Source organism: Aquarana catesbeiana, linkage group LG04 (genome assembly GCF_042186555.1).
Source record: "Aquarana catesbeiana isolate 2022-GZ linkage group LG04, ASM4218655v1, whole genome shotgun sequence".
Lineage (NCBI taxonomy): Eukaryota > Metazoa > Chordata > Amphibia > Anura > Ranidae > Aquarana > Aquarana catesbeiana.
Genome location: NC_133327.1, coordinates 152850615 through 152863837, shown reverse-complemented (window position 1 = coordinate 152863837; position 13223 = coordinate 152850615). Strand labels below are relative to the sequence as shown.

General features: G+C 40.4%; 1 protein-coding gene across 1 annotated transcript in view; it reads left to right on the top strand.

The window, feature by feature from the left end:
* SLC9A9 (solute carrier family 9 member A9) overlaps window positions 1–13223 on the top strand; it is a 1177825-nt gene that overhangs the window by 47990 nt on the left and 1116612 nt on the right. The window contains exons 2-3 of the mRNA XM_073625891.1: window positions 3407–3609; window positions 10792–10869. Coding sequence (XP_073481992.1) covers window positions 3407–3609; window positions 10792–10869 — 281 coding nt within the window. The remainder of the gene's footprint in view (window positions 1–3406; window positions 3610–10791; window positions 10870–13223) is intronic.

Here is a 13223-nt window from a genome sequence, read left to right as displayed (position 1 = left end):
GGGTTTCCTAATTTTAACACCTATTACCATGAAGCTCAATTAGCCCATATCCCTAAATATTGTGTGAAATTCCGCTTTGGGTTGCGCTGGAATCCATAGATTGTGACCCACTTTCAATAACCAACCTCGTATGGTCTAATTCCTCCGACCGTAAAAAACTCAATAATCCTATAACTAAATATACACTAACCATTTGGGATAAATTTAAATTAGTACATGGACTACAATCTCCCCATATACCTCTTTTATCATTTCTTAAAAATCCACTTTTCTATCCTGCTTGGTCTTCCCCTAAATCTTTAAAAGCATGGATCTCCACTAATTTAGCTTAACTCTGTGAACTAGCAATTCACTACTTCATTCAAAACTTTCCCTGACTTACGTGAAAGTCACAAACTTCCTAATTCAGAGCTCTATCGATATCTTCAGATTAAAGAATAATGTTATGCTCTATATACAAGGAAGAATTAATTTAGATGAATTAACATATTTTGAACATATATGAAAACGTGACCCACACACTAAGGGACTTATTTCAACTCTTTACACTCATCTTATTACTAAACCCAACTGAGACCCACCATCATATGTGGCTAAGTGGGAGATGGATCTTAGGTTTTCATTGGAAGCAGCCAATTGGGACAATATTTGGATCACAACTAAGTCATCCTCACAAAACATAGCTGCATTAGAGACAAATTACAAAGTATTCACACAGTGGTATTTGGTCCCTGTCAGAATTGCTAAATATGCTCCAAATTATTCCCTATCTTGTTTTCGTGGCTGTGGTGATCTTGGATCACATTTTCATACTTGGTGGAATTGCCGGCAGCAAACAATTTCTGGAAAGATCTATTTCTTATGATTTCAGCACTCTTTGAAATCCTTATCAATCCTGATCCTACAATAGCACTTTTAAACTTAAAACCGACCACTCTCTCCTACCGCCAATTCAAACTCCTATTACAGATCACTACAGCCGTGAAACAAACAATTGCCAAAGCTTGGAAATCCCCATCCTTAATAATTGCTGAAACTAAAAATAGAGTCAAACAAGCAACGATCCATGCCAAAACAGAGACTATAACTCAAGATAAAATATCCAACTTTGAGAATATATGGAATCCCTGGGTGACTCACTTTTTGCCTTCCAATTTTGATGCTTCCCTACTAAGACCTTGGTAATCTTGATTTATACTTCCATTCTCTGCATTCATGGTATGTGTTTATTCCCATGTACTACCCCGGGGACCCCTACTACCTCTCATTTCTTTCTTCCCCATCTATTTTTTCTCCTACCTAAGATTACTTTTTCTTTTATCTTCTTTCTCTCTACTACTTTTTCTCCCTATTCTCGCTCTCCTCTTGCAATTTACTCTTTATATAGTTCTGGTAGCAGAACTTTTATTTCCTTGGTTATCATTATACCAATTGTACATAGTTCCAATACGTAGTATACAATTTTAGATTCTATAGTAAATTATTTATTTATTTTTATTTCTATTTAAAAACTATACTCTTGATAATAATTAAGACCTTTTTTTTTTTTTATCTGAGGTCGTCGTATTAACCTGGTCTAAGTTGTTTTTATCCTCTCTTATACAATGTATGACGCAATCTTTTGAGTAATTAGATCCATGCTAAAATTGTTTTAGATAAACTACTTTTAGTTTAAGTTGGAACTACAACTCAATATTATTACCATATATGTGAGCTTTTATTTTGCTGCCACCATATGTACTTATGAATACTAAAAAAAAATTTACAAAAAAAACACATCTTAACTTTGGGATTCTACCAGCCCCCAAACTGCAAATGTAAATGAACCCTTACTTTTCTGAGACCCCTATAAGGCTGCTTTCACACTGATGTGCTGTGGTTTACCTACACCGTGGGTGCAGTGCTTTTGCAACTTTCCTGGGTTAGCTGCGCTTTGCCATAGACTTCTATATTTGCCATAGACTTCTCCTGCAGGTGTGGTGCACTTTCTGAAAGCACACCAAAACTTCCACATTCAGGAGTTATGGTTTAAAAAGTGCACCAAACCCACAGGATATAATAGAAGTCTATGGCTAAGTGCAGCAAACCCGCAAGAAAGCTGCAAGTACACTGCAATGCACCCACGGTGTGGGTAAATCGCAGAGAATTAGTGTGAAAGCAGCCCTATACTATGATGCCCAGTGTATTGCTTCACACTAACCCAAAGATCTCTTCTTTCCTGCTGCTGACACCAACCACTTTGGAGATTGCTAGCCGGGATAAGAGGTAAAATGCAGCTGGTATCGATCATAGGAGTCAGCACTACAGAGGAGTCATCAGCTTATGTGGCTCTTGCTCTCTACTACAATTCCAACTTTATTAGTAGTCCCTCTGCATTGCACTCTGTTTGATGATCTGGGATGGCAGGTCAGCATGCCCATGATCTCAGAGATCGTGACGTCATCACCCTGCCTCCTCCAGCTTTGCACATTGTAAGTTTGCTTACTCACACCCGATGTACTGCTAAAGAAGCTGAAAATCATTGTAATATTCAGCACTACTAAAGTGATAGCTGCAATCTTCTGGGTCCTGCTCAAGTCCTTTGCAAGTGGCTTCCCCTTTGCACACTGACTACAGTTGATCACTTGTAGGCACTGCTGCCATTTGTAGAATGCCTTGTATATTTTTCATTAAATATAAAGCATTTTTTGATTGGACAAGGTGGAGAAATGAGCGGTAACATCACAATCTCCACCCCATCCAATCAGAAAATGCAGGTGTTCTGTGAATGGTAGTGGTGCCAAGCAAGCGACCCCCTGTGTTCAGTGTTCAAAGGGAGTAGCTGCTCACATAGCACCATACATTACATTTAATTCTAGATCCCCATAAGACATTGCATACTTACAGTATATTGTGGCAAGCTGGACCAATGTAAGTATGCAATACAAATAAGACCTAGCTCTGAGGAAGGGGGTGCACTGTGTTTATGGCCTTTTGTCAGTTGCATTTTGTGAGTACCTACTTTTATACAAAAATTACTTATTATTAAACTATCTTTGGTAATGCACTAGGTGTGCGCGCCTTCCATTTCTGTTTTTCTTGTAGTTCCTTTCGGATTACCCCATTTGAGGAAGGCAGCATTCACCTAGTTTTGGGATACCATATATATCTTTCACACCACCATTTTATCTGACATCTGTTACACCTTGGAAGACCTAGTAGCGCTGGAAGTGACTGTAATAATTAATGTTTTGTACAGAGCTTTAAAAAATATAATTTACGTACAAGTCTAACAGCCTATGAGTCCAATCATACACCAGATAGTAGTTCTCAATATCTTCATTAGAAGCTTTGCCATTTTATACACTTTTTATTTTATAGAGAAATATAGAGCCTCATTCTGAAATCTTTTTCTTATTATATGCAGGTTTGGTAATGGGATTAATAATACGCTATGCAACAAAATCTTATGAAAAGGAGAATGGCGCTGTGTATGACTGCGAGAGCCTGAAGAGCACTCCTTCAGTGCTGCTGATTAATGTCACAGACCATGTCTACCAGTATGAGTACCGGGGGGAGATCAACAAGTACAATGTTAACAATGACCAGGGTAATGCTATGCTGCAGAAGGTAAGTGACAACTAACACAATAGAAAGAATGAAGTAAAGTTTACTAGGTTATCTGCACCCTGCTTCCCTACTTTAGTAACTAAGACCCCCTTGTCTCTTTCAGTCAATTCAGATTTACAATCAAATGCGCTTTAACCACTTCAGCCCCGGAAGGATTTACCCGCTTCCTTACCAGAGCACTTTTTGCGATACGGCACTGTGTCGCTACAACTGACAATTGCGCGGTCATGAGACATTGCACCCAAACAAAATTGACGTCCTTTTTTTCCCACAAATAGAGCTTTCTTTTGGTGGTATTTTACCACCTCTGCGTTTTTATTTTTTGCGCTATAAAAAAAAAAAAAAAAAGAGCGACAATTTTGAAATATACTTGGTAAAAAAAAATCATCGCAATAAGCGTATATTGATTGGTTTGCGCAAAAGTTATAGCGTCTACAAAATAGATATATTTATAGCATTTTTATTATTAATTTTTTTTTTTTTTTTCTTAAATTATTAATTTTTTTTTTTAATTAGTCATGGCAGCGATCTGCGATCTTTATCGTGGCTACAACATTATGGCGGACACTTTTGACACCATTTTGGGACCATTGTCATTTATACAGCGATCAGTGCTATAAAAATGCACCGAATACTGTGTAAATGACACTGGCAGGGAAGGGGTTAAGCACTAGGGGGCGATCAAGGGGTTAAGTGTGTCCTAGGGAGGTGTCCTAACTGTGGGGGGGGTGGGCTTCCACTGACATGACAGTAATCACTGCTCCCGATGAGAGCGAGCAGTAGATCCCTGTCATGTCACTAGGCAGAACGGGGAAATGCCTTGTTTACAAAGGCATCTCCCCATTCTTCCGCTCCATGAAACGATTGCGGGCCCCCGGCGGACATCAAGTCCGCGGGCATGGTCAGGAAGCATGCGGCGCATGCGCCCCCACAATGCCGCATCTTAAAGGGGATGTACCTGTACGCCCATTTGCCCAGCCGCGCCATTGTGCCGACGTAAATCGTCATGCGCTGGTCGGCTAGTGGTTAAAGCATACAGTCATCAGTATATTTGCATATATCTAAAGTATAAGTCTCCATGCGCACTAGACGCTCAAAAAATGCTAATATTTTGTAGTGTTTAGGAACATTTTCAAGTGTCTTTACATACCACTTTAACCACTTGCCTACCAGGCCAATTCTGACATTTCTCTCCTACATGTAAAAATCATAATTTTTTTGCTAGAAAATTACATTAAAATTTTTACTGGTTACATGTTTTGAGTTACAGAGGAGGTCTAGGGCCAAAATTATTGCTCTCGTTCTAACATTCGCGGCGACACCTCACATGTGTGGTTTGTACACTGTTTTCATATGTGGGCGGGATTTATGTATGCATTCGCTTCTGTGTGCGAGCTCATGGGGACAGGGGCGCTTTAAAAATTTTTTTTTTTTTTTTTTTTTTTTACTGTTCATTTTACTTTTTTTATTTTAGCTTGACACTTTTTTCCCAAAAAGTGTTGTGATCACTTTTGTTTCTATTACAAGGAATATAAATATCCCTTGTAATAGGAATAAGCATGACAGGTGCTCTTTACAGTGAGATGTGGGGTCAATAAGACCCCATATCTCACCTCTAGGTTTAGAAGCATGAAATAAAAAAAAAAAAAAAAAAAACAAAAAAACCATCACCGCTTCCCAGCCGAAGTGGCGACGTTTTTTTGAGTACAGAGGCCGGGCGTGACGTCATATCATTGCGCCCGGCCTCCGAACGATCATAGAGACTCCAGCAAATCTCTATGCTAAAAATCCGAGGCTGGCAGATCCAGCGCCGGAGCCACGATACCTGGAAAGAAGATGGACGCTCCGTAGCAGAGGGGACAGCGGTGACATCGCAGGCTCCTGTGTCAGGTAAGTGACACATAATGGGCTACTATGCGATGCATAGTAGCCCATTATGCTTTACCTTTGCAGGGAAACAAAGATGAAGTAAACACATCAGGGTTTACTTCCTCTTTAAGGAGCTATTCACTGGTTGTTAAGGACGTCTGCAGGCCGCTGGCTAAAAAAATAAAAAAAAAAATACTGGAAAGACCGGTGCTTAGCAGCGGTTAACAGCATTTAGGGGTGTTAAGCGTTTTTTTTCTGCTGGAAAAACTCTCCATAAAACTCTACAAAAACATTTTTTATTTCTGCTCCTAGACACTGAAGCTTAAAAAAGCTAATAGCCTAAAGTAGTGTGCATAGACACATATGATAACACTATTTAGCTTCTGGGAGCTTTAAAAAAATAAAACTAGTGTGCAAGGTGCCTAGTAGGAATGGGTTCGGGCGTGTGCGGGATCCCTCCTACCGGATCCCACCAGGAAGCGGACATTTCACACCGCTAATCACAGGCAGTGAGACATTTCTCAATCTGTGCAGCTGCGGACCGGGAAATGTCTCACTGCCTGTGATTAGCGTGTGCAGTGTCGGCTTCCTGGTGGAATCGGGCAGGTGGGTTCCCAAACACGCCCGAGCCTAGCTCAACATTTTTTGGCAAAAACATGCTCGGCATCACTAACGAAATTCATGAATCGCCAAAATTATGTATACAGTATACCTTTTCCGAAGTGTTTTTGCTATTCTAAAAAGGAAATTCCCTGTTAGAAATTGTGCATCATTACACTGAGCTCTGCTAACATTACTTGCTGGAGTCATAGGAGACCTCTCACCCCCCTACCATTTGCTGAGTTATTAGATAATAATGCAGTGTGGCTGGTTTGCTACACTAACTGCAAGTTCTGCACTTTAGTCTGAGAATCTCTCATTCCTAAAAGTCTGAGCAGGCCTTGGGAAGAAAGCATTTGTAATATCTGCAGAATATGAGCAGGTAAATTTTAATGACCTGATTCTAATTGCATACTTCTAAAGGGGTTCAATGTGAAAACACTGATTAGCAGTGCCTGAAAACTGATTATTATGGAGTACTAGTCTGTTGAAGCACTATTTCTTGTTAGGATTTGTGTTATTAGGAGATTGGACAATTAATAAAAAGTAATGTTTTAATACATTGATATGTGTAGAGCAGTTCTTTATTGAACCCCACAATAAACTGAAAAATGAATTTCTATAGAGTATGGTTTAGAATAATATTCATACCAGACCACACAACATGCAGACAATAAGCCCCAGTTCCCACTAGTGTGGCTTCTGATGCGACTTAAGTCGCACAGAATCGCATGACAATGGGAAACACATTGTTTTCAATGGTGCTTGTACTAATCAATGTGGCTCAGCACAGTGCGATTTTGTAAAAGGTTCCTGCACACATTAGATAAGAGATTCCTATGCCACATTGATGAGGTCATTGTTCACTTACATGGGTTGCTCTATGACTGACAAATGCCCTAAAGTCACAGATAGCAAGGATAACTTGCCACACATTTTTGGCAGTGTTGAATTGTAAGTCTGTTAACTTGCTGCACATTTTCACTGGCAAGTTGTAAACTTGCAGAGCATTTGAAGCACAAGTTCTAGTTGAAACTTTTCCACTTTGTAGCAAGAGCAAAGTTGCAGTGGTGAGTCTACAGCATGAAAATTCAGCCACAGTGACCCCTGTGGTGGGATGACTATTGCACAACATAACTGAACCAGAACTTGAAGCAGACTTGCAGAATATTTACAAACAAAGTTGATCTGGAGTCATGCAGTGTGGACTTGCTGCAATTGTGTAACAAACTTGTGAAGCCTGGCAAGTCTAGCAATAGCTTAGCAAGTCATTTTCAAACTTGCAGCACAATTACTTGCTATCTGGAGTAGATCAAGAACCTTTCAGTTGTGTAGCATTACACATTTTTTCAGTGCGCGTTTTGGTGTGTTTTGTCACGTGACAAACACACGTCAAAACATGCGTCTGCTGATTACAAATAGGGTGTTATATATTATAAAAAATGTCCCAGACAGGAGGGGAAAGAAGAAAAGCAGGGCTAACGGAAGGGCAACAACCTGGTATAAATATCAAAAATGAAAATTTATTGGCATATACAGAAATAACAGGTAACACGGTAATGACTCAAATCAGTACTGTATCTACTAAAAACATCGCCGACCACCTCTAGAGGCTGGTCTGTCGCGACCAGAGACAGGGGGAACTAAACAACATGAAACAAAAAACATAAAACAAATGCAGCTTCCGGACGCGCAGTAAATTGGTGTCAGCCTTGCTGTCCACTCATGGGGAATGTAATATCAATTGCTAGATAGGGCTACAAGGCTGACATCAATCCCATCGATGGAAGGGCCCGAGGGGGAGGGATGGGGGACTAGGGACTGAGGAGGGAGTGATAGATGGTCCATAGGGCATCAGGGGGGTCCTGTAGGGGGATACTGTAGATAACAGTTGGTGGAGGTGATGTACCAGTATCTACAGGACTAAATATCCGGACAGTCCAAGATAAAGTTACCAGAAATTGGTGCAGTGTGGAAGTACATCACCAGTGCAGCAATAGATGAGACCAGTAATTTGGAATGTCCTGGACTGCAAATGTTCTTATAGAGCCGGGAGTGCCAAGCTATTTGTGAGGAACACCATAAATGTAGTAAATTCAGCAGAGCTAATGAAGAACCATGGTACATTACCACCCCAGATGGATGCCATCATTCACTTGTGGAGCTGGCGTCTTCCTGGACTGTTGTCCTGCCATCAGGAGGTCACTTCCCCACTCAGCGGTTGTTGTATGGAAATCTTTAGCACTGTATATAAGGTGCCCATGAACTGGCATTCATAGGGAACCATCTATGGAATAGCCATCCAATACGGTTTCGGCCATATCCCCCTCCGTTCACTGTCCTTGCGTTGCGATCACATGATCAGCTTCCTCACTTGGAATGACGTGCCCATAGACATCAATGGGGAAAGGTGTCTGAGCGTGGCGTCCGGGCGGAAGTGACGTCAACGCGTTTCACTACTGGGGGTGTGTAGCTTCATCTGGACGTGATAGGTGGTTTACGAAGGCTCCTTTTGAAGTAACGTTCCTGCTTCGTATACGCCCACCTAGAGTAATCAGTATCAGAAAGGAGGGGCTAGCCCTGTACTGTGTGCTAGTCAGACTACTGTGAGCTGCTTAGCGTTATAGGGTGTCATTAACAGTTAGGCTGCATTCACATCTGCGCATTTTCCAACATGCAGCAACTTGCACAGAAAACGTGTGCCTTCCTGCACATTTCGGAAACGAGCTGCAAACGTACATCATGCTTGAGTTGCCATGCATTCCCATCTGCGCATTTCTGAACGCGTGGCAACCCGCACAGAAAATGTGCACTTTGCCGCACATTTTGGAAACGTGCTTCAGAGGTATATCACACTTACGTTGTCATAATACGTGCTAACCACAGTTGGGGTTTCATTAGGAATTAGGCTCCATTCACATCTGCACGTTCCCGAACAAGCGGCAACCTGCACATAGTCTGATTGTACAATCTCTCTTCTCGACCAACAACATTGTAGTGCAAGGGCCTTCTAGATTGAATACAAATTGATTTTTTTTTTTCTTTTTTTACATATTACAGATATGTACTGTATAAATACATTGTTATATTCTCTCAATAGATTGCTAGGTACATACAGTATGTCATGATGAAAGATTTTTTTTCAATACACAATTGCTGTCTGAGCAATAAGGAAGTCTTTAAGGAAACACGAGTCTGCAGAAATATGCATGATATTCACGTTAGAGAATAGTGGTAATGTGGTAATGCTGAGCCATCACTTCCTGTTTATCTTCACAAGTGACACTACTTGACTAGTGTGTAACGAACTTGATGAAAGTGGAACAGAACTCCAAGCTAGTGCATTTGCATAGCTCCCAACTGTCCCTGATTTTGAGGGACTGTCCCTGATTTCGAGCAATGTCCCTCTGTGCATCTTTCCTTTGCATTTGTCCCTCATTTTGGTCTGATTTATAGTTGTATATAAAATGCACTATTTATCTTTCTAAAAGTTTTTCACAGTGCTAAACCTTTCATCCAATTTCTAAATTGCTGCATTTGTAAATGTCAAAAGCCAATATAAAAGAATAATAGTTGTAAAACGAAACTTGTAGGTTTAAAGATGTCATTGGCGCATGCGCACTGAAGAAACGTCTCAATTCTGCCGTTTCTAAAGGGCCTGTGCCGTGACCGACAGCTCCCGTGTGCGGGAGTGACATCATCGCGGCTCCAGCCAATCACTCCGCGAACCCAGAAATAACTCCGGGAGACATGTCGCCGGTCACAGCGATGTACGGGGACCGCTGCATTATGCCTTGTCTTGCAGTTTTGTTTTTTTTTTAATGGGTTTACAACCACTTTACCTCCTATATATATATATATTTTTTTGTATAATTCTCCTTTAACCATCTCAATACAGTGCATTTCCACCCCCTTCCTGCCCAGGCCATTTTTCAGCTTTCAGCGCTGTCACACTTTGAATGACAATTGCGCGGTCATACAACACTGTAACAAAATGAAATTTTTATTATTTTATCCCCACAAATAGAGCTTACTTTTGGTACTATTTGATCACCTCTGTGGTTTTTATTTTTTGCGCTATAAACAAAAGAAGAGGGACAAGTTTGAAAAAAAACTGAATATTTTTTACTTTTTGCTATAATAAATATCAAATTTTTTTTTTTTTTTAAACAAATTTTTTTCTCAGTTTAGGCGATATGTACTCTTCTACATATTTTTGGTAAAAAAAAAAATTGCAACAAGCGTATATTGATTGGTTTGCGCAAAAGTTATAGCGCCTACAAAATAGGGGATAGATTTATAGCATTTTTATTATTATTTTTTTTTTTTTACTAGTAATGGCGGCGATCTGCGATTTTTATTGTGACTGCGATATTGTGGCGGACACATTTTTGGGACCATTCACATTTATACAGCCATCCGTGCTATAAAAATGCACTGATTACTGTATAAATGTGACTGGCAGGGAAGGGGTTAACACTAGGGGGTGATCGAGGGGTTAACTGTGTTCCTAGGGAGTGTTTCTAACTGAAGGGGGAGGGGACTCACAAGGGGAGGAGACTGATCGATGTTGCTCTGAGAACTGAGAACACACATCGGTGTGATAGAAATATCTATCTATCTATCTATCTATCTGCACCTCAGACTCCCCTCACATCTCAAACGTAACCGTCTGTGTGGAGGTCTTCAATATTTCTATTTTTTACCTTTCAGATGACTTTTGATCCTGAGGTTTTCTTCAATGTACTCCTGCCTCCAATAATCTTCCATGCTGGATACAGTTTAAAGAAGGTAAAACCACTGTAACACTGAACACATGTATAAAACAGAATTTCTATTCACCTTTCCTGAATGTATGATGTGGTGCAATAGCTCTGTGTACCAGCTGCAGGAAATTGGTGCAATTTGTAACCTAGGGATTGAAGCTTGGGTGCACAAAATTATCACCTGTTTCTTGTTCAATGTTTTTTTTTTTTTGACAAATACAAAGTGAAGCATACAAAAACACATCAGATGAAGAAAAGATGGTTATCTATACATTTCCAATGGAGTAAATAGAAAGTGTCATACCATAGATCACAAGAGCCTAGAAACATAAAAGGTCTGTTCCAGTATTACAAGAGTGAATGGTGGGAGCAATGAGTCCCATGATATACAGTACGTGAATTGAGAAAAAAGTACAATGTTAGTATACCATCAGAAAAGGATGAAACAACAAAAGAAAAACTTAATACGTATAACCCAAGTATAAGCCAATGAGGCAGGGAATTCCTCCACAGTGCTTTCTTTCTGCCACTGAATGTCCTCAGTCTGATGGCCAGCATCATTCACTTCCACTGAGAGCAGGTCATCCTGGACTTGCCACAGCTTGTGACTGGACAGTGAAAGGAGAGGCAGCACAGTTTTAAACTTATCTCCATGTGTATTCTGCTCTCTCTCCTCCTATTAACATGCTTCTTATCAGCACATGAATGGATTGGCTTGTACTGCTTTTTCTTTTCTTGCTACAGCCCTGCTGTACAGGGGCTGCATAAAGCTGACAAATTCAGGTACTTGCACTGCTTGCATTTACAAAAATACATTTAATGATGTATTAATGATTACAGGGCTGCATTCATTTGTGTCTTTTATATCTGCCTAGATTTCAGCTTTAATTTTGATGTTATATATTATAATTGATTATTCACAGTTTGGCACTTTTTCCTTGTTTACTATATTTTGAATTGGTTGATCAATTTATGAGTCATTCTCTTTCAGCTTTAATTTTGTGCTGTTTATTGCTTGGGGTTGGAATCTGTGGATTTTGTAATTTAAAGTTTTTTAATATAGCACCAAACACATTAGTTATGTTCAGGCAGCTGCTTCTGTTAAAAAAATCATCCCTGCTGTGTTTCCTTCACAGCCCCCAGATACTGCCCTGTGCGGCTGTCTTCTGGTGCTGTGAAAACAGAAGCAACAGCCTGTAGGTAATGGGATATACACCATTACACGTACTTAAAGAAACTATAAAACTTCAACTTAGTGGTGTACTCTTTGGGAATGTTTTTTCAATTTCCATGAAGAATGGTTGCTGGGGTCCTAGAAAATGTGTTATGGTGTACAGGCAGGACATTAAAGTAGAAGTCCAGCCTGAGCTTGTTTGGTTGGGCTTCTCCTATGGGTCACAGGAGTGCAATCTGTTTTGCACTCCTGTGACCCGTTTTCAGCAGAGAGCTGTCTGGAGTCTCCTGCTGACGTCACTGGAAGGAATTGCATCATCCCGACAATAAAGTTTGGATCCGCCAGGTGCCTGGACTGATGCTTGTCTCAGCCTTCGACAGTGTTCGATGGCTCGGTTCTCAGTGCAGAGGCAGCGGGGGACAGATGCATCATCAGACCAATGCTGCATTCACCTAGGTAAGTATGATGGTAAAAAATAAAAAAAAAATAAAAACCCATTCTATTCTTTTAACTTTTATTAAAGAGTAACTAAATCTAAAGTGAAAAAACAACTGCTCACAGCTACAATTTTGTGGTAGAAGAGGCTTTATAAATAAGAGTTTTACCTTTCTGCTGTCTATTTTATTTCTTTGCTTAAACTGCTTGCAGTGCATTGTAGTGTGCATTCCTGGTTCGTTCCCAGCATCTATAAGATGCCAAAAATGGAGTTGGGTTTTGGGCAGATGTGACCCCTGCATGCAATTGGATGCAGAAGACCTGGACAAAATGGTGACAGTAGGGGGTAGCAAGGACTGTGCATTAATATAGGGGGGCACACTAGGATATAAGTCTTCTATAATGTACAAATATGCTTTGCATACCTGCACATTATGGCAGTTGCTCTAGGGACCTTCTACAGCAGGGGTAGGCAACCTTAGAGAGATGGGGATCTACTTGAACAACACTGATGAAGTCAAATATCACTGGGCACAGTGTCCTGTTGTTAGGGCCGGTTCAAATCAGAATGTGATGCCAGAAAAGAATGTTCCATGTGTGTTTCCTGCATAGTGTTCAAAACGCACTGCCTTTGTGATCTACTGCGGGTGATGATACATTGTTAACCTCAAAATAGAACACAAAAAAAGTATTACAAGAGAGTGCAGTGTTTAGGAATGCGTTACACTCAGAATGGAGGGATCAGGAGTGCTTTACGCTCAGAATGTAGG